Source organism: Thrips palmi, unplaced genomic scaffold, assembly GCF_012932325.1.
Source record: "Thrips palmi isolate BJ-2018 unplaced genomic scaffold, TpBJ-2018v1 HiC_scaffold_18, whole genome shotgun sequence".
NCBI lineage: Eukaryota > Metazoa > Arthropoda > Insecta > Thysanoptera > Thripidae > Thrips > Thrips palmi.
In genome coordinates, this window is record NW_023144627.1 from 16,322,093 (window position 1) to 16,338,876 (window position 16,784).

Consider the following 16,784-nt stretch of genomic DNA (forward strand, 5'->3'; position numbering starts at 1 on the left):
TCTTGCTGCTACCGCAACACCCGCACGACCGCCAACCTCCACGACCGCTGCCGGCCGGCTAAAGGTGCGGCCGCGTTGCCGTGGGCGAGCACCGCGATCAACGCCAGCGAGTGCGAGCCCGCCAGCCCGCGCCAGCCTCCAGCGAGCCCCCTGCCGGGTAGGCAGCCCAACCAGCAGCAGCAAGTCAAGCCGCCGGGCGAGCCAGGCGTAGGCCACCCAAGCGACACCATGGCTACACCCAGCGTCCCACGGCCAGCCAGACCAGCCAGGGTCCTTCCTAGACACCTGTGTGTACCAAGACAACCATGGCTGTCTGTCTGCATGACTGCCTGTCTGTCTGCCCGCGCCACGTCCGTCCCATTCAACGCGCAGCGCCCCAGCAGTGATTTCCTGGCCCTGTCTCTCTCGCACGCATGGGAGGTCCGTCAGGGTGCGAGAGAGACAGGGAGGTGCTCGCTTCGCCCGCTCCATGCATATCCATCGGAAGCGTGGACAGTAGTTCGTAATTACCACCACAGAGCCGCTAGTGTCGCGCGGCAGGCAGAGTGCCAGCAGGCTGCTCCGGAACAAAGCTTCGCTGTCTCTCTCGCACCCCTGCGGCGCGTGCCATGAGTGCGAGAGGGACCGCGCGGCGGGGGCACGCTTCCCAACCAGTCCGCGGCGGCAGCGGACACCGCGGCTTACGTCCGAGGCTCCGATTTACTTGGCTACCCGACCGCCACTGGGTTCGGTTCGAGTCGGTACAGGAGGAGGATGGGGAGGTGGAGGGAGAGGACGGGGCGCTGGTCGTCAACAAGGCGGCGCGCACGGAGGACGGAGTAGAAACAGTTGGTGCCTGGTGGCGGCCAAGAGCGCCACGGTCTGGGACGCCACGGTCAAGACGCGAGCAGCTGGGCGCCGACGACACGCCGGACACGGCGACGAGGTGAGACGACTCAGTAGAGGCTGATGGCTGTCAGAGTTCCACCACAAAATAAGGCAGTTCCACTTCGCCTCGCATGCCATCCCGAAAGTGATTTAGAAAAAGACGACGAGTCAAACTGTCAGTCCATGAAATCGTCATGATTAAAAGGAATGACTTTAAGACGACGCCTGCTTGGCGACGACAGCTTCCCTCCCAAGGGGCAATCTCTGACCGGTGAGTGTACAAGTTGACCGCCCGAGCGCCCTCTGCGTCCAGTTGTACAGTAGGCGCCGTGGCGGCCCTTCCCTCAGCCTCTTCGGTGCAGCTGCCCTAGCCACGGGGAAAGGACGGTGACGGGGCAAGGGCCCAAGGGCAGGGCCCCCCAATCGCAACGCGGGGGCGTCCAAAATCGTCTGGAAAGTGGAAAGTTCGCCGCGGCGGTCCGCCTGACTGACCGTGACGCCCGAGCGGCAAAGTGGCAGCACTCGGAAGAACAAGAACAAAACGGCGCGGCGAGGTCGGACTTCCCCGCGACCCGCGCTCCGGCACCTACAGCGCCTCCAGTGGCCTGGGCGGGGCGACTGTGCGTCATTGGCGCCGTCCCCTGGACTTTATTTCCTCGGCCCGCCCGGCCGTGGACTGTGGCGCACTGTGCCGCACACCGGTCCAGGTCCAGCAGCGCGAGGCCGCCTGGCCGGCCCGGCCGTGGCCCTGGCCTAGCGTGCCGGCCCTAGCAGTGCCGTGGCAGCGCGGCCGGCCAGCAGGCCGCTCACTCGGATGGACAGGCAGCGCGTGGCACTGGTCCTATCGGCCCGGCCCGCCACTCATGCCGCCGGCATGCCGTCGGTGCCCGGCGATAAGAAAACCATCAGCCCCTGCGGGGACTCGAACCCACGACCCGCGCTCCGCGCTCCGCCGCCAGCACCTGCCTCATTGCATCATTAGCGGTGTGGTGGTGCGTCGACCGGCATGACACTCAGGTCAAGGGCCGCCCTGGACGCGACGTCCGCCGCTGCGTCGACGCGTACCTGGCAGCCGCGGCGACTTCCTGCGGCTCGACGAGTACCTTCACCGTCACGGGGTGGCGGCCGCGCGCCGCGTCCGCCCGGCTAAAACGGGCCGGCGGCGCACGCGCCCCCTGGCGGCGCGTACGGCAAACAGAGCCGCACAGCACAAAGGGCACACTGCGTTCATTGATCGTAGAGCCAGACGCCAGTCGGGGTCGCGACGTCGTGGGGCAGGGAAGCAGCGCCCGCGGAGGGCGGAGGCTGCGGTACGACCATCACGGCGTGCTTGTCGACGCCGGCCGCGAGGAGGAGGCGCGGGGCGTGGAGGCACCTCTGGCCTTCTTCGCGGGGTAGTTCGGGACAAGGCAGCAGATGGGGTTAAAGGGTCCGCCTCGCTGGCGTAAAGAAGGGGCTTCGGCTAGGTCCCGCCTAGTCCCGGTTACCGTTCGTGCCCCGGACCCCCGGACCACAATGGGCCGGCACTGGCGAGGCTGGCCAGCGCGGATGCCACCCGGCCCGCTCCGGCGCACGCGATCCGTGCGGCCGAGTCCAACTTGCACCTACCGCCGGCCGCTTTTAAACGCTTTCATTTGGGAACCGCCGGCGAACAAGAGCGGCAATGCACGCTGCTTGCTGCACTCGCTGGGCCGAGCGCCTGGAGGGCAGCCAGTCCCGTTACGCACGCGCGTCGAGCGGGCAGGTATCGCTGCGTCGGCAGGCGTTCGCCCCGGCCAAAGCCGCAAGCCGCCCCCAGAGTCACTTTCCAAGCCAATGGCACGCCGCACCGTTCTGTTGCAGGGGACCGCTTCGGCCGCCAGCACCATGATGAAACTGGCCACGGTGGAGAGGGAGTTCCGGAAGAACCCCCAACTCAAGCAGGAGGACATCGACGCTTTCCAAGAATGGGCGGCGGCTCAACCACATCTGCCCGCCGTCACGGGTGAGTGCTCCAAGGGGCGCACTGCCAGGTGCAGTGGCAGTGCAGAGGCAGTGCAGTCTTGCAGTGCAGTGGCTCCAATGGAAGCACCATCCGCTGCGGCGCCATGGGTCCACGCGGGCGAACCCATCACCGCCAGTCACGGCCGTGAACCCGCCGCAGTCAAGGCGTCAAATTATACTGACGTTCTGCATTTCTTTTCGCAGTCATGAGCCTGGTGATATTCCTGCATTGCTCCTTCTACGACTTGGAGACGGCAAAGAAAACTCTCACAAAATACTACGTCCTCCACTATAGTTCCCCTCATATTTTTATGAACAGAGACCCTTTGAATGAAGAGCTGGCAGCGATTGCAAAGGCTGTGTGAGTGAGCGTTAACCATCTTACAGTACAGTGCCTATCCCTGGTTTCCCAGTAATGTGCACTTTCCTTACGTTAAATTGTCTATTTCAGTGGCATAGTCATTCTCGACGGACTTGACAATGATGGAAACCTAGTAGTCTTTCAACGTCTTATTGACACAAATCCAGCCAAATACAACATGGATTTGACTCTGAAGTTGTCACACATGATGTGCGACATCTGGCAACTAGAAAACGGCACAGCCAAAGGAACAGTACTCGTCTATGATCAGCGGGGTTTTGGACTGAGCCACATGGCAAGCGCCTCACTATCATCCATGAGAAACATGATGAGCTATGTTCAGGTACCATTTTGGGTTCAAATCTTCTAATGACATACATTTTTTTAAACATCCATAACTGACCTATTTGGTTCATTTCAGGAATGTGCTCCAATAAATGTGGTTGCCATACATGTGATATACACGAATGCAGTCATTGATACCATTCTCGCCTTATTCAAACCTTTCATGAGGTCATCACTTTATAAATTGGTGGGTGATCAAATTAACTTTTTTATAAATGGTATGTATAAAAGATTTAAAAATAGCAAAAATTATTATTACAGATAAAAACATATAGAGAAGCTAAACTAGATGAGTTTTACGAAAGCGTGCCTCAAGAAATCCTGCCAGAAGAGTATGGTGGCAAGCAGCCATCACTAGAAGAATTAAGTGGTAAATATATTACAAAATTATTTATTGTAAGGCTAATTTGAATTTTCCAAGGCTGCGACATAAATCAACCCAATTTTCCTTCATTTATAGAAAGAAGCTACCAAAAATTCATAGAATACAGAGACCACTTCCTAGAACAAGACAGGAAAGTCTCAGAGGCTGCTGCACTAGCAAAGAGCAAATCACCAGGATTGCTTGGACGAGTAGGAGCTTGGATTGGTTTTGGAGAGTAAACGCGACCATCAACATTCCCATTAACATTCCACTATGAAAGTATAAAAGAAACAAACCATTCCACTTGTGTGATTATGAAGTGTGAAACATTAAAACTAATGAACCATCAGACCAATAAAAACTGTTCCAAATATGAAATAAAGATCAAATAAATTTTTCATCCTTTGTGACTGCTTTATGTTTGGGGGGAAAGGGGATGATACATTGGAGTGGCACTTACTTGGCGAATCCTCTCCATTGGCATCCATCACTTTGCTGGGAAGTTTTGACAGCACCTCCAATGCTAGAGCCGGGCAACCAGCCTTGAAGTGGGCATGAGCTGTGGTGAAGTACAGTTGCCTCTCCAAAGGAGTGATTGAATCTTCAATTAGCAGCTGTGGAGCAACAAATTTATTCAAGCAAAATGCTAAATACCCAGGTTGCAAGTTTGTACAAGAAAGGACTCATACCTGTCTATCAGGGTTGGAGGTACTGGTATCAGAGCCATATGTGAAACCAGACAGAACAACATGAGTTTTCTTCTTATCCTGTGCAGTACTGGCAAGATACTGGCGAATGAGTAGAGGATGAGTGCGCAGATACACATAAAAGTTAAACACATTTGGGTTTGCTGAAATTAGAAATAAAAGGATTGTTATAATCTTAGCTTGTCGGAAATTCAACGGGAATGCATTGGTAAAAGAGCAGATGTCTTACCTGTTGCTCCCTCACTCTTGTCCTCATCATTATAACTAGGGTGCATAGACCCAATATTTGTCTGTAACAGTGTGTTGAGACTTCCTGTATGGTCTTTCAGAGTCCACAAAGCCATAGACCGGAGGAATGGATCTGGGTGCGCTCTTGAGGGGTTTAGGTTGTTACCATTGCTATCAAGACCAAGGATATTCTCATATAACAATCTCTTGAGACTGGGAGGAGTGGAATCCATGTCTCCTTCATACAGACGAACAACGACCATTGCCAACTGCAGATCATCAAGTTTGTTCAAACACACTTCAATAGCATCTTGAAGTGCTCCGGCAAGAAGGAAGAAGGCAGCAGCATGCTCAAAACGCTGCTTTCCAAGAAGAGCAAATGCATTTTTGAGAGCTGCTTTGCGCCATCTGTCTTCAGAGAAATTGTTGGCGAAAAAGGCGGTCATACGCTCGTCTCGTCTAGATCGGAACAAGCCCCAAACCAAACTCTTCTTTTTCATGGCAAGGTAAAATATGGCAGCATCCAGAGGATCTTGGCTTGACTGGTAAGCAGCTTTAGCCACTTTTTCAATGCAAGTTTTCAGGGTGGTGTTGTTTCTCAACCACCAACCCACTCCAAGCTCTTTTAATGTACTCCACCGGGGCTGAGATTTAGCATAGGAAGGTATTAGTTGGAGTAACTCTTCCTCACTTTCAGAATGGTACGCCCAGACTAGATTGTTGGTGCTCACGCCCTGTCTCTGGAAGAGGGCTCTTTGAACAAGTGGTAAGCAGCGAAGTAAATAGTTGTAGTGCTTCATTGCCAGTAAAAACCGAAGACCACAATCATCAAGTGAATCTAGAAAGAGGAAAGAATGCAAATAAATGCAACAAAACTACAAAAAACAAGATACAAAACAAAACTATGAAAAAAAAAATACCTGTGGAAACATCTTCCCCTTCTGGCACACCAGTAAGATTCTCTTTGGCAATAGCTGTTTTGGCAGCATCAATGGCAAATCTTTCAGCAAAGTCTGTGTTGCAGGTCGACACAGTGTCTGCCAATGCCAACAAGTGCATTTGATCCAAACTCGACAGACCGGGTAGATGGGTGTGAGTAAGCAAACGTGATAAGACTCTGCCCTGCCTTGGGCCAAAGTGGGACAGTCCCTGTCTTTCCTGAGCAACTGACTGCCTTCGGTCTCGTCTGCGTGGCGAATCAGGCATCTCATCTTCTAAAATGTCATCTAGAGATTCATCGCCCATTGACACATTGGCATCAAACAAGTCATTATAATCCTGGAAAGAATCAGCAATAGTTTAGAAACCTAGAAAGACCAAGGATAGGAGAAGAGTTTTGGTCACATTCCACGTCCATACCTGTTGATCATCTTTGCCTTGGGTGCTATTTCCAGCTGTTTCCTTGTCAGCTGCCAGCAGGGTCCACAGAGGCAGTGGGGGGATTGAAGTTATTTCAGCATAATCCAAGGTCAGTTCTTCAGGGATGGCAGTAGTGGATCCTCTTTGCTCTAGAGGACTTGTAGTTCCTAACAGACAATAAAAAAATCACACAAATAAGAAAGCAGACCAAAAGGAATTGCAGAAAAGAAGGTTCAGATTCAGTTCTGTAATTACCTGCATAGCTGACGGAAAGGGTTCGCGAACGTGACCATCCCCGCTGCCTCACTATGCTCTCCTCATCAGAACTAGAGCAAACTGTCTGACCTCTCACGGCATAGGAACCAGAGATGCACCTGAGACAGCAAGCAGGAAATTTTAAATACTATAACATTACAAAATATTCCCTGGTAGATATCTAAACAGAGACTCACCTAACAAGGTGGGCAAGAATGGCTTTTACCCATCGGATCTTGCCAGAGTTCAGCAGTTCCATCAGTTGTTTAGGATGGTACTGTGGAAGGACAGGACACGCAATTCGGCTCGCCTCAAACAAACCGTAGTCAGGCATGTAGTCCACATTAATTGGCTCTGCTTGAGCAGTGGCTCCTACACAACACATCAATTACATTGTTGTTCAGGAAAGTTGTCACCAAAAACCCTTTTATGAAACAAAGCAACCAGATGGTACAAACCTTTTCTCTTCTTTGTGTCCGATGATAGCATATTCAAATTGATGGAGCTGACTCTTGATAGGTGGGGCATTGAACTAACATTTGCCAGTCGACGTTGGGAAGTCTCCTGGGGGAAGAAAGAAAAATGCCACTCATCAATTATTTGAACGAAACAAATAAAATATACATATAAGGGACAAAAAGTTGCAATGAGGTTATGTACTTGAGCCAGATTGCGTAGATCTTCATCACGCAGATTACGGGTATCTTGGAGTTCATCTGATTCTTGGTGGATAAGTCGGTTCCCAGAAACTGGCCCAAACTCTTCAGCAACTGTAATGGAAGAAATTAGATGTTACAGAAAAAGAGTGATAACGAAAAAACACAGAAAAAACAGATTATCAAATAGGCTTAAACTTACAGTCTGGTTTCCACTGAGAATACACATGCATTTCACTGTCCATTCCAACGACTAGAATTCCATCACGAACCCAAGAAATTTGCATGGGAAGTGGGGGCAGACCATCAGCTGTGGTCAAATCTATCTTACGGAGCTTCATCCATCTGTAAAGGAACATGAGTCATGTTATGAATTAGTGCATTCAAACATTGACATAAGAAAAGTACACCCTCATGCAACACAAACCTGATCTCATCAACAAAATTAGGAGCAGCCAGAGAAGAAGCTTTCCGGAGTATCGGTCTATTGGTAGACTGAGATTCCTTCATGGCCTTCATATTTGCTTGGGCAAGGTCACTTGAAACTGGAGTGAAGAGCATGACCTGAAAATCAAAATGAATCCGCCATAGAATCAATTGGTCACCAGGAATAACAACAAAAGCAACAACAAAAATTTACATACCTTACTACCAACTCCTACAGTAAGGATATGAGATCCATCTTCTTTGGACACCCAATCAAGCTGAACAAGGTGCTTCTGAGTCAGGGGGCAGGTGTTGCCGTGATCTATAATGGATTTTCGAAGAGACTGGAGCGTACTGAAGCTAGGAACTGCCAAAAGACCTAAATTCACAGCAAATTGTCAGTTGATGCAAGAAAAACAAATGCATGGTAAACAACATTGATACATTCACAGCAAATATCACCATAGATCATTCAAAAGCAATCATTCAGTAGATGAAAATTTCATGCTTATGAAGATGAATTTCTTTTCTTCCACATACAATACCCCTTACAACTCTATAAAAATTTGTAATGATATTTGTGTCACTTAAATCATGCAGAATCTGATAGTAATGCATGCTGAGTCACCTTAGATTGGTTTGGGCAAATGACATAATTTATCTTTAAATACTGAAATGATTTTAAGGTGAATGGTCATGACTCATGCATGAACATACACTGAACACAAATTGAAGAATGCACTCACAATCAAAAATGCAAAAGAGCACGACATGAAAGACACAAACCCTCCACATACATAGATTGGTCATTCAATTTGAGTGGTCCACTGTAATACCATACATGCAGTTTGTATTCTGAAAGTTTGTCCAAAATAAATTGATTCAAGGCACATGAATTCCCCAGTACACAGAAAATACAGAACACATTACCAAATACCTCTCATGGACTACCATCCCATTATCCACTCTGACCAATCAATTCGCATGCAAAAATGCGAATAGAAAAAGAAATTCACCTATTGGTGATCAACTTACATCCGCAGCCCTCATCAAAGCACGCACCAGTTTTATGAAGACTGCTTGGAGGTTCTAATACAGGAGGAGTACTTTGCTCTCCATTTTTGTTAAGGGGAGAACGATTTTCTAAATCTTCTGTAGAAGAAAATGCACGCATAAGGGTATTAATGCGCTGCTGTTTGGACTGCAAAAAACTCTGATCATAGAGATAACTCAGATCAAGGTGGGGGTCCATACGCATTCTAGGGAGATGGATATTTTTCAGATGTATTGTGTCCTCCAGGACCCATTCAGATCCTGAAAATATAATAAAGTAAGAAAACCTAACAGTCAATGTAATATTTTAAACTAAGTATACCTTTACATTACCTCCTGTGCTTTCACATTCATAAATTGCAACACAAAGGTTTACATATCTAGAATCTGGATCATTCTTGCTCGGTCGTGTAAATGATTTTCCATATTTATAAGCACATGCAATTCTTCCACTGTAGGCAGCACTGATATTCAGTGGTTGCCCTGGAAATAGAAAGAACCTCAGTAGAACATAAAAATTGTTTCCTTCCAGAGGAGGTTACAAAGTCATCCAGACAAAGTTACCTGAAATATCAATAGTTGACTCTTGATCCTTCCGCAACATTTCCCACTCACACCATTCATAATTCTTTTTAGAGCCATTGCTTTTGGTTACCTTGCACTTCCAAAACCTTAAACAAAAACATAGGTACATAATAAGAGAAATAATTCAAAGAGAACCTGTTTTTGCTGGAACACTTACCGCACAGTGCTATCAGAGCAAGCAGTGACAACTATGTATGGAGCAAAGCAGGCTGGGTATATAGATGCAGAGCTCAGATGTCCGGCAGCAGGAGAAGCATGAATCACTTCAACACCATCAGGGAGGGGCAACTCTTGAGTGCAAACCTGCATGAAAATTAGAAGAAGAAAAAGTAGGATTCTTAGCCAAAATTACTGATTACCTTTTATTATTATTTGTATTATTACTATTTTTTAGGTTACCTTTGTGGTTGTGATAAGAACATGGGGTGCTTGAACAGGCTCGTGATGCCGATCATCCCTCATTTCACCAGTGGTGGTAGTGGTGCTGTTATGACGACCAGTTGATTCATTTTCCTCATCATCTTGAACCAATTGACTATCAGGTACGTACATCATACTTCCTGTTAGTTCTGAAATAAAAAAAATAATTAAATCATTTAAGAGTTTAAGGATAAAATAGAATAAAATAGACAGGCTTATTTTGTTACCATGACTCTCCGGTTGAGATGCCATGACTAGTCTCCACATATGAACGACAGTTTTGTTTCCAGCTCTCTCTAAAACCACAATATAGAAAGGCTCTTCAAAAACTGAAAGTTGCTGAAGATCAACCATAGCACCAAGTTGAGATTCCATCAATCCAAGATCACTCTCTCTACGGTTTGATTCTATTGTGGGAGCAAAATTCTTGTCATCACGTTCACCAGTTATGAGTTGCTCTTGGAAAACATGAAGGAATTGGGTGTTTTGCCAATCCTAGAAAATGATAAAGAAACCAAATAAATCTTAAATTTAGAAGAGAAGCTTGAGAAAGCAAACATAACTTTGAAAAAGAACTGCTTACGTGAGTTGCATCAGCAATAGCATCCAGTTGGATGATGCAGCCAGGGCGAGATGTTGACTGTTGGGACACTATCTTGATACGATCATGAAGAGAAGAATGCTTCATACCATCATCTGATGAAGCATCCGAGGACAAACTGACCATAGAGTCCTGCATATAAAAAGATTTATGTTAAAGGCAATCCAATGTGGCTCTTTTCATACTGACTTTTGAGTCTGGAAGTGGACAACAAATGTTTGTAATGAATGAAAGCAAACCATACCTGCATGCGGCTACGTCTTTCAGATGAAGAAACTTCAGCCAGTAGGGTACGTGCATCAATAACAGCTTGATAAACTCGAAGACTTTCTCCATCAGAGGCAACAAAACATGCACTTGGAGAATTGGATAGATTGCCCAAAGTTGTACTTGGGAGGAGTGTTGGTATCCATGCAACATTGGAAAAAGCTGATATTTCAGGGGAGTTAATCCTTGCAAGTTCTGATACCCCACCTGACTTGGATAGTGGACCAACTGCATCTACTCTCCAAAGAATCAATTCACTGCAAAATCCCTGAAAAATATAGAAAAGAAAGGGTTCAGAGGTGTTGCTGTAGAAATGTAATCAATATTTCAACACACAACAAAATTATTTCAAAACATACTGAAGGAAGTCCCTTGGCTCGAGCTGCCTGCTTATCTACACCTTCCTCGACTCCAATTTCATCGTCTGGTGAATTTGGAGCATCAAGAAGATTGTGATGTGACGTCGTCAACAGCAAAGGCAATACGGGGTGACAAGTTATATCATTAACCCGGAAGCGGTGCCCAGAGGCTCGGGAGAAATGACCAATGCTCAGAACCTGCAATCCACGCAGAGAAAATTATTAGGAACATGATGAATACACTATTTGCTCAACTTAAGATAGACTGCAGCTAGAGCACACCTGAGAGAACTTGGTGCGATCGGCAAAAGTGATTTGCCACAAATTCAAGGTACCATTGGAATGTTTTGTAACCATGGAGGCAACAGGAGAAGGAGCACCGGCAATAAGTTCATGCATGTTGTTATGCTCTGGATCCTCAGCCTGAGGACTGCCTGGGGTACCATGGACTTTGTTTCCTCCACTTGCACTTGTTTTTGTGATCATCGGTGTAACATTTTCATTCCCTACAATTTTTTTAATTTAATAAAAATGAGAAACATAGATTAAGTACAGCCCTGCACAATAAAAACAGGTGGATTGTGGAATACTGAGAATACCTGGACTCCAGTCTGGTTCCTCCTCCATCACGCACGGCAGAGGCGTGGTTGTTTCAGCAGAAGGATCAAGAGACGATGCATTGAGTCCCGGTGTTCCACCTCCATTGACTAAACCAGACACTCCCATGGCAGAGGCTGAAGAAGGAGACTTGGCTGCTCCCTCTCCATGAAGGCAAGTGCTAAGAAGCTGGTGAGTGCACCCAGATGCGCTAGAGGGGACACAAGATGATTTTCATTTTAACTCATTTCAGAACATAGTCTGACAACTCCATTGAATGCGGAGTGGCAAAATAATTTTGACATTTAAAATAAACAGTGTTATTCATTTTCTACTACTGGAACTCTTTTATGCATTAAGGCTTTCTTGGGTTTTACTTTACTTCCACTTGAGCTAATGAGAACTGTGGTAGCACACATTATAATTCTTAAAATTGAAAAATGAAGGTTGCCATGAAAATTGTCACTCATTTTCATTTTCAAAAGCCATTCAAAAGTAAGGATGTGAAGCAAAACACAAAAAAGCAGGATTGAAAGTTTCACGTAAAGGTTTTATTTGAAAGTTTACACACGAGAAGAGGAAGATAAATAAATTATGCAGGAGGAAAACTTTACCTAAACAGGTAAAGACAACAAAAAAAGCATGCGAAGCTATAAATAATACATGCTGCATAGACATGAATAATTTATTATTATTTGTGGTCTTTAAGTAAAATTTAGGGAAGCCATCAACAAAACTGCAGCGTGACTTAAACAGATAAATCTCCAAACGTACGATATAAAACCATTTAATTAAGCCTAATAAAACTATTCCAGCGCAAAATAACTGTGAGTTGTTAAGCAACATTACTGCATTTTCAAAGCCAGGAGAAGAGCAAAGCTTGCTGCAGTACCTGTAAAGGCACACGTTCGTTGACATGGTGGCCGCATCGCCGAGAGGGAAGGCCGACGGGATGCGAGTTGAGAATGAAACTTGAGCTTGACGAAATGAACCAGGATGATACTCATCCAACCACTCTACAACCCTGAAAACAAACAGATTCAATATTGAAATAACGTATGTACGAAGCTAATATCCCTGACAACTCAAGCCAAGTTTCTAACCATATTAGAAAGCTTCCATCAATTGGGTGGATTGAGAAGAGCAAATCTGGACTTTGGTGCCAGTCTCTCAAGAGGTTGTCAATTTTTGCCTCCAAGAAGTCTGGCACTTGACCTAAAGGAGGTCCTGTATCTGTTGCAAGTGAGTTAATTGATGTAGCCGCACTGGAAAATAAAAAATCATAATTATAAACCACCCAATCCAGTCTTTAAAAGGTCAAAGCATGTGTTAAATATTCATACACCCGACCTAAGCGATTGATGACTGTGTGGGCCACTGGAAGGAACACTGCTGTGGTGGGCTGCGCTAACTTCTTCACTTCCACTCTCATCTTGTGACAAAGTCTTCCCCACACGCCCAGGGCGGCGCTCTGGAAAAGTTATCGGTTAAAACTCAAGCCTCAGCACATTGCACTGTTTCAGAAACACACAGGATTTCCAATTTTCTTACTTGTGCCTCGATCATCATGTTCTGATTCGTGCTGCTCTGAACTGTCCCGATTACTCTCAGCTCCCTCTTCTTTCTCCATGCCCTTGCGGGTAAGCTCGTGAAGGATACTTTCTGCTTGCATGGTGAAATGCATCTCCTTGTTGTTCAGCCAATGAAGGATAAAATTGGGCTCCCTTTCTGGATCACCAGTAATAAGACTAGGAACCAAAGGAATATCTGGAACAGAAGAATATGATTAATATTAATGCAACATCTAATATTATTATAATGATGGGAAACTCTCTAAAACACTCACCAGTCTCTCCATTAATGCTTGCTGCTAAGTGGAAGTGCAAACCAGGTGTCACCCCAGTCCCATGGAAGCCATAGTTATGGAAGTCATGAACACTGTAAGTGGATGGCAAGGTGGGAATAGGAGCAGTCGATCCAGGTATACTGCCTCTACCTTGATTATGTTTGGCATGTCGTCTTATGTGAAAGCAAGTTCTGAAAATAAATGTTCACAGCAAGATCAACAACAAATAGCACAGGATACATGGTGGATCTAAGTTTTCATTGAATACATACTTCATGTGTTTAAGTCTTTGCATAAAACGATGTTTGTGACGATGAGTGCGAAATTTAGGGTTTTGAGCAGCTAGTGGATCAAGTTGACTCATATTGACTAGACCATCGTCAGGCAGCACAGTTTCCACCCAAAGTCGGCATATGTTGTCTCGACAGGATGTTACCAGCATGTTTGAAACAGAGCCCCTGCAACAATACAACACAAGTTATAAAAGACTGTTTATACAATTTTCATGTGATGAAAAAGAAGTCTGAAAAACTCTCATACTAACTTTGGCATATATTTGCTAGTTTTTCTCCAAGAAATTTGTGTAACTGCACGAGGATGAGCAATGTAGACAAAGCCATAGTTAAACTCTGATGCAACTGACTGGCCTGTGAATCCAAGAGGCTGATCAACACTTTTAGTGGGGAACAACACTGCAACAAAGGAACAATAACAATCGCCAGATTAGTCAACATATTGTTTTAAATTCATTAAAATTCAACAACACACTGGTTTGACAATACTGTGGTCAAATAGATAGGAACTTACATTGTTTATTTTCAAACCATATTTTGACAAGTCGGTCACACTTCCCCGCAGTGGCAAAAAGTGTCCCATCAGGAGAGAAAGCCATGTGGAATACTGGAGTGGCAGTGCGGCATTTCCACACACAATCCCAGCCCTGCCAGGAATCCTCTTCGGTGTCCAGACCAGGGCCAGATAAATTTGGTTGGGACTCACCCCCAATTTCAAAAGTGACTCCAGAATGTCCTCCTGAAAGAAAACAAATAGGTAATTTTCCCAAAAGTTGGAATTAAGTTATAACCAAAATAAAATGGAAAGCTATTTTGGCCATCTCACCATTTTCCACATCAGCCTCCGCTCTTGGGTCAAGCCTCTGGTGCCAAAGCTGCAGTACCTCTCCACCAGTGAGCAGCCTTGTTCCCTCTAGGTTCCAAGACAATGAGCTGATGTGGGATTCTGTTTGAAGACTGCCAGTCTGCACCCATCGATAGTCGAGTTGCTGCAAACATCAAGACCGCCCAATGTGAACCTGTCCCATTTATTCCATTCACAATGAATCGAGCAAATGTTGCATGCGGTGCGTCGTCCCTAATTTAAGCACGCCCCCCTCCCGACAGTCTGCTGGTAGTGTAGTGCCCATGGCAGTGCCCATGGCAGTGCGGCTGCGTTGCGCCACTCCGCGGCTGTCGTTGACAATTACGATCGCCCGTCGGCGACCGGATGGATGGACGGATGGGAGGCGAGGACCCGAATAGTGTCCTGCCAAAGGAAAGGGGGAGGGGGCTGGGATCATAAGCCGCCTCGATGCGCCGCGATGTCCTGCGACAGGTGCATGCCAAGCGTAACTTTGGCCTCCGCGCGCAATGCGCACTGCGCTGAGAGGAGAGCCCGGGTTCGAGTCCCATCAGCAGCCGCCTTCCCATCGGCCCTCCGAGCTTTCAGACCTTCGTTCGGCGAGCAGCGCGCCGCGAAAAGTGCTTCTGGCACGAGTGCCGCCGCGCCGCGATACCCCGAGATAAGATATTAGACAATAAACGCGCCGAGCGGGTCGACACCATTCATGGAATTCCGGCTCGGATTCCGGGCTGGCGAGGGTTCGAATCCCCGCTTTGTCCACAGGCCGTCCTCAACGTTTTCGTTTGGATGAGGGTTTTTTTTCCTCCCTTGGCCGCATTAGGGCATGGCCAAGCACGAGCAGGGCGCCAGGCGCCAGACAGCGAGCGGCTGGCACATTAAGGCGAGGTCGAATTCAGGACGCGACGCGAGCACTGTGACGTCATCGCGCATCGCGGGGAGCATGGACCATGACTGAGAAGAGAATCCAAGGGTGTTCCGCCTAGCTTCCCCCAAAGATGAACTGGCAGCCCTCACTGCAGAGGGCACAGATACAACTGTCCCTCTCATTCAATGCAATTTACCCCTACTGAGCTTGCCAGGTTTGACAGGTGTGTAAACAAGTTTCCTGCTTCATGATACTGACGAGCAATCAATAAACTTGATTGCATGTTATTGGTGTCTCTGATTTCTCTTGCAAAATGCGATGAACTTACAGAAGTAGGCTGAGACAAGCTCTTCTTTCTATTCAAACCATCAGCAACGCTTTCACTCAAAATATTCAGAAAACTTACATGCGATGAAGTATGATGAATGAGAGGGGTTGGCTCGAAGATGCATACTTGATTCTCATAGGCAGCAGCTATTTTACCAGTGTCAGTAGAGCAATCAAGGCATGAGATGCGGATATAATTGTGAATAGCACCAGGAATAATCTGAACACGCTCAAAGGTGCTTGCCAATATTACTATGTTACATCCAGCAGCATAAGCCTGAAATTACAGGAAAGTAAGGTACAATTTTAAACAAGAAACAACATGAGGAAGTAAAATTTTGAAAATATATAAATGAAACGAAGTTTTTCAATGGTTGGAGTCAGATGACACTTAAGGACAACAGCAGAAAAAATGGTTCAATAAATGTATAGTAAAAAAAAAGAAAAAAAAGATGTAGTGTTGAGGAGCCGACAAATTGACAAGGTGGTATTAAACAATGACAAAAAATATAAACTGATGAATATCTTGAGAATGTGCAGAACTTTGCCTGTAATTCTAGGTTAGGATTAGAGTTGACATTCAATTGAGAAACCGTAAAAGTTCTGCACCCTACCTCAGAGAAGAGTATCTTTAACAGAACTTGAATCAGTCACTTGACAGACAATGAAAGGGTATGTAAACTTGGACTGACAAGATATGTGTCAGAAGAGAGAAACTGAAGTACCGCCATCTTGAGACCTCTTTTTCGTCAATATCCATAATACAGTCCGTGAAGCAGAACCCGAGCAAAGACATGAATGCAGGGGTTGAACATGACATCGTGCCAGGTGATACAAGGGAAAATGACAAAAACTTACTGTAAAAGGAATCCCCTCAACACTCCCCACAGCGAAGCAACGGTCGCCTACATTGCAGGCCCCGCTCAGAATTTGGTGACAATTCATGGTGCTCCTGTTCTCTACGGCAAACACAGTGCTAGGAAATCATTGAAGACAGCGAAAGAACCCAAAACAATCTACACTCAAAAAATTAAAAGACACAGACGGTTTCCCTGTCTAAAAACACTTGCGAAAAAGTCGCCATCTTTAAGGGCACTAGAGACACTGCTAAGCTGTCAGATCCAAACGTTCTGCACTTTCTTGTTTTGCTTCTTCTTACATCTCCACTTTAGC

General features: G+C 46.4%; 2 protein-coding genes across 3 annotated transcripts in view; one reads left to right on the plus strand and one right to left on the minus strand.

Moving 5' to 3' along the window:
• Nucleotides 1–16,744, minus strand: part of LOC117644263 (dmX-like protein 2) — a 30,713-nt gene extending 13,969 nt beyond the window's left edge. The window contains exons 1-34 of one of the 2 annotated variants that reach the window (XM_034383552.1): nt 16,470–16,744; nt 15,691–15,888; nt 14,399–14,561; nt 14,087–14,311; nt 13,824–13,971; nt 13,552–13,737; nt 13,280–13,470; nt 12,985–13,200; nt 12,784–12,904; nt 12,537–12,698; nt 12,326–12,457; nt 11,436–11,644; nt 11,119–11,342; nt 10,837–11,034; nt 10,455–10,745; nt 10,193–10,342; nt 9,837–10,104; nt 9,589–9,758; nt 9,347–9,492; nt 9,169–9,275; nt 8,938–9,087; nt 8,614–8,865; nt 7,770–7,930; nt 7,553–7,689; nt 7,328–7,470; nt 7,130–7,239; nt 6,928–7,033; nt 6,667–6,841; nt 6,470–6,588; nt 6,215–6,381; nt 5,776–6,133; nt 4,857–5,693; nt 4,610–4,770; nt 4,381–4,534 (exon numbers count right to left, since the gene is read on the minus strand). In XM_034383552.1, coding sequence (XP_034239443.1) covers nt 4,381–4,534; nt 4,610–4,770; nt 4,857–5,693; nt 5,776–6,133; nt 6,215–6,381; nt 6,470–6,588; nt 6,667–6,841; nt 6,928–7,033; nt 7,130–7,239; nt 7,328–7,470; nt 7,553–7,689; nt 7,770–7,930; nt 8,614–8,865; nt 8,938–9,087; nt 9,169–9,275; nt 9,347–9,492; nt 9,589–9,758; nt 9,837–10,104; nt 10,193–10,342; nt 10,455–10,745; nt 10,837–11,034; nt 11,119–11,342; nt 11,436–11,644; nt 12,326–12,457; nt 12,537–12,698; nt 12,784–12,904; nt 12,985–13,200; nt 13,280–13,470; nt 13,552–13,737; nt 13,824–13,971; nt 14,087–14,311; nt 14,399–14,561; nt 15,691–15,888; nt 16,470–16,556 — 6,622 coding nt within the window. In that variant the 5' untranslated portion in view covers nt 16,557–16,744. Of the gene's footprint in view, nt 1–4,380; nt 4,535–4,609; nt 4,771–4,856; nt 5,694–5,775; nt 6,134–6,214; nt 6,382–6,469; nt 6,589–6,666; nt 6,842–6,927; nt 7,034–7,129; nt 7,240–7,327; nt 7,471–7,552; nt 7,690–7,769; nt 7,931–8,586; nt 8,866–8,937; nt 9,088–9,168; nt 9,276–9,346; nt 9,493–9,588; nt 9,759–9,836; nt 10,105–10,192; nt 10,343–10,454; nt 10,746–10,836; nt 11,035–11,118; nt 11,343–11,435; nt 11,645–12,325; nt 12,458–12,536; nt 12,699–12,783; nt 12,905–12,984; nt 13,201–13,279; nt 13,471–13,551; nt 13,738–13,823; nt 13,972–14,086; nt 14,312–14,398; nt 14,562–15,690; nt 15,889–16,469 lie in introns of both variants that reach the window. The other variant, XM_034383551.1, reaches the window with a different exon arrangement.
• On the plus strand, nt 989–4,159 carry LOC117644269 (retinol-binding protein pinta-like). The gene is made up of 7 exons (XM_034383571.1): nt 989–1,138; nt 2,710–2,851; nt 3,055–3,211; nt 3,302–3,554; nt 3,633–3,743; nt 3,818–3,926; nt 4,017–4,159. The coding sequence occupies exons 2-7, from the start codon at nt 2,734–2,736 to the stop codon at nt 4,157–4,159; spliced, it is 891 nt and encodes a 296-aa protein (XP_034239462.1). The 5' UTR covers nt 989–1,138; nt 2,710–2,733.
• Nucleotides 16,745–16,784: the final 40 nt, after the last annotated feature.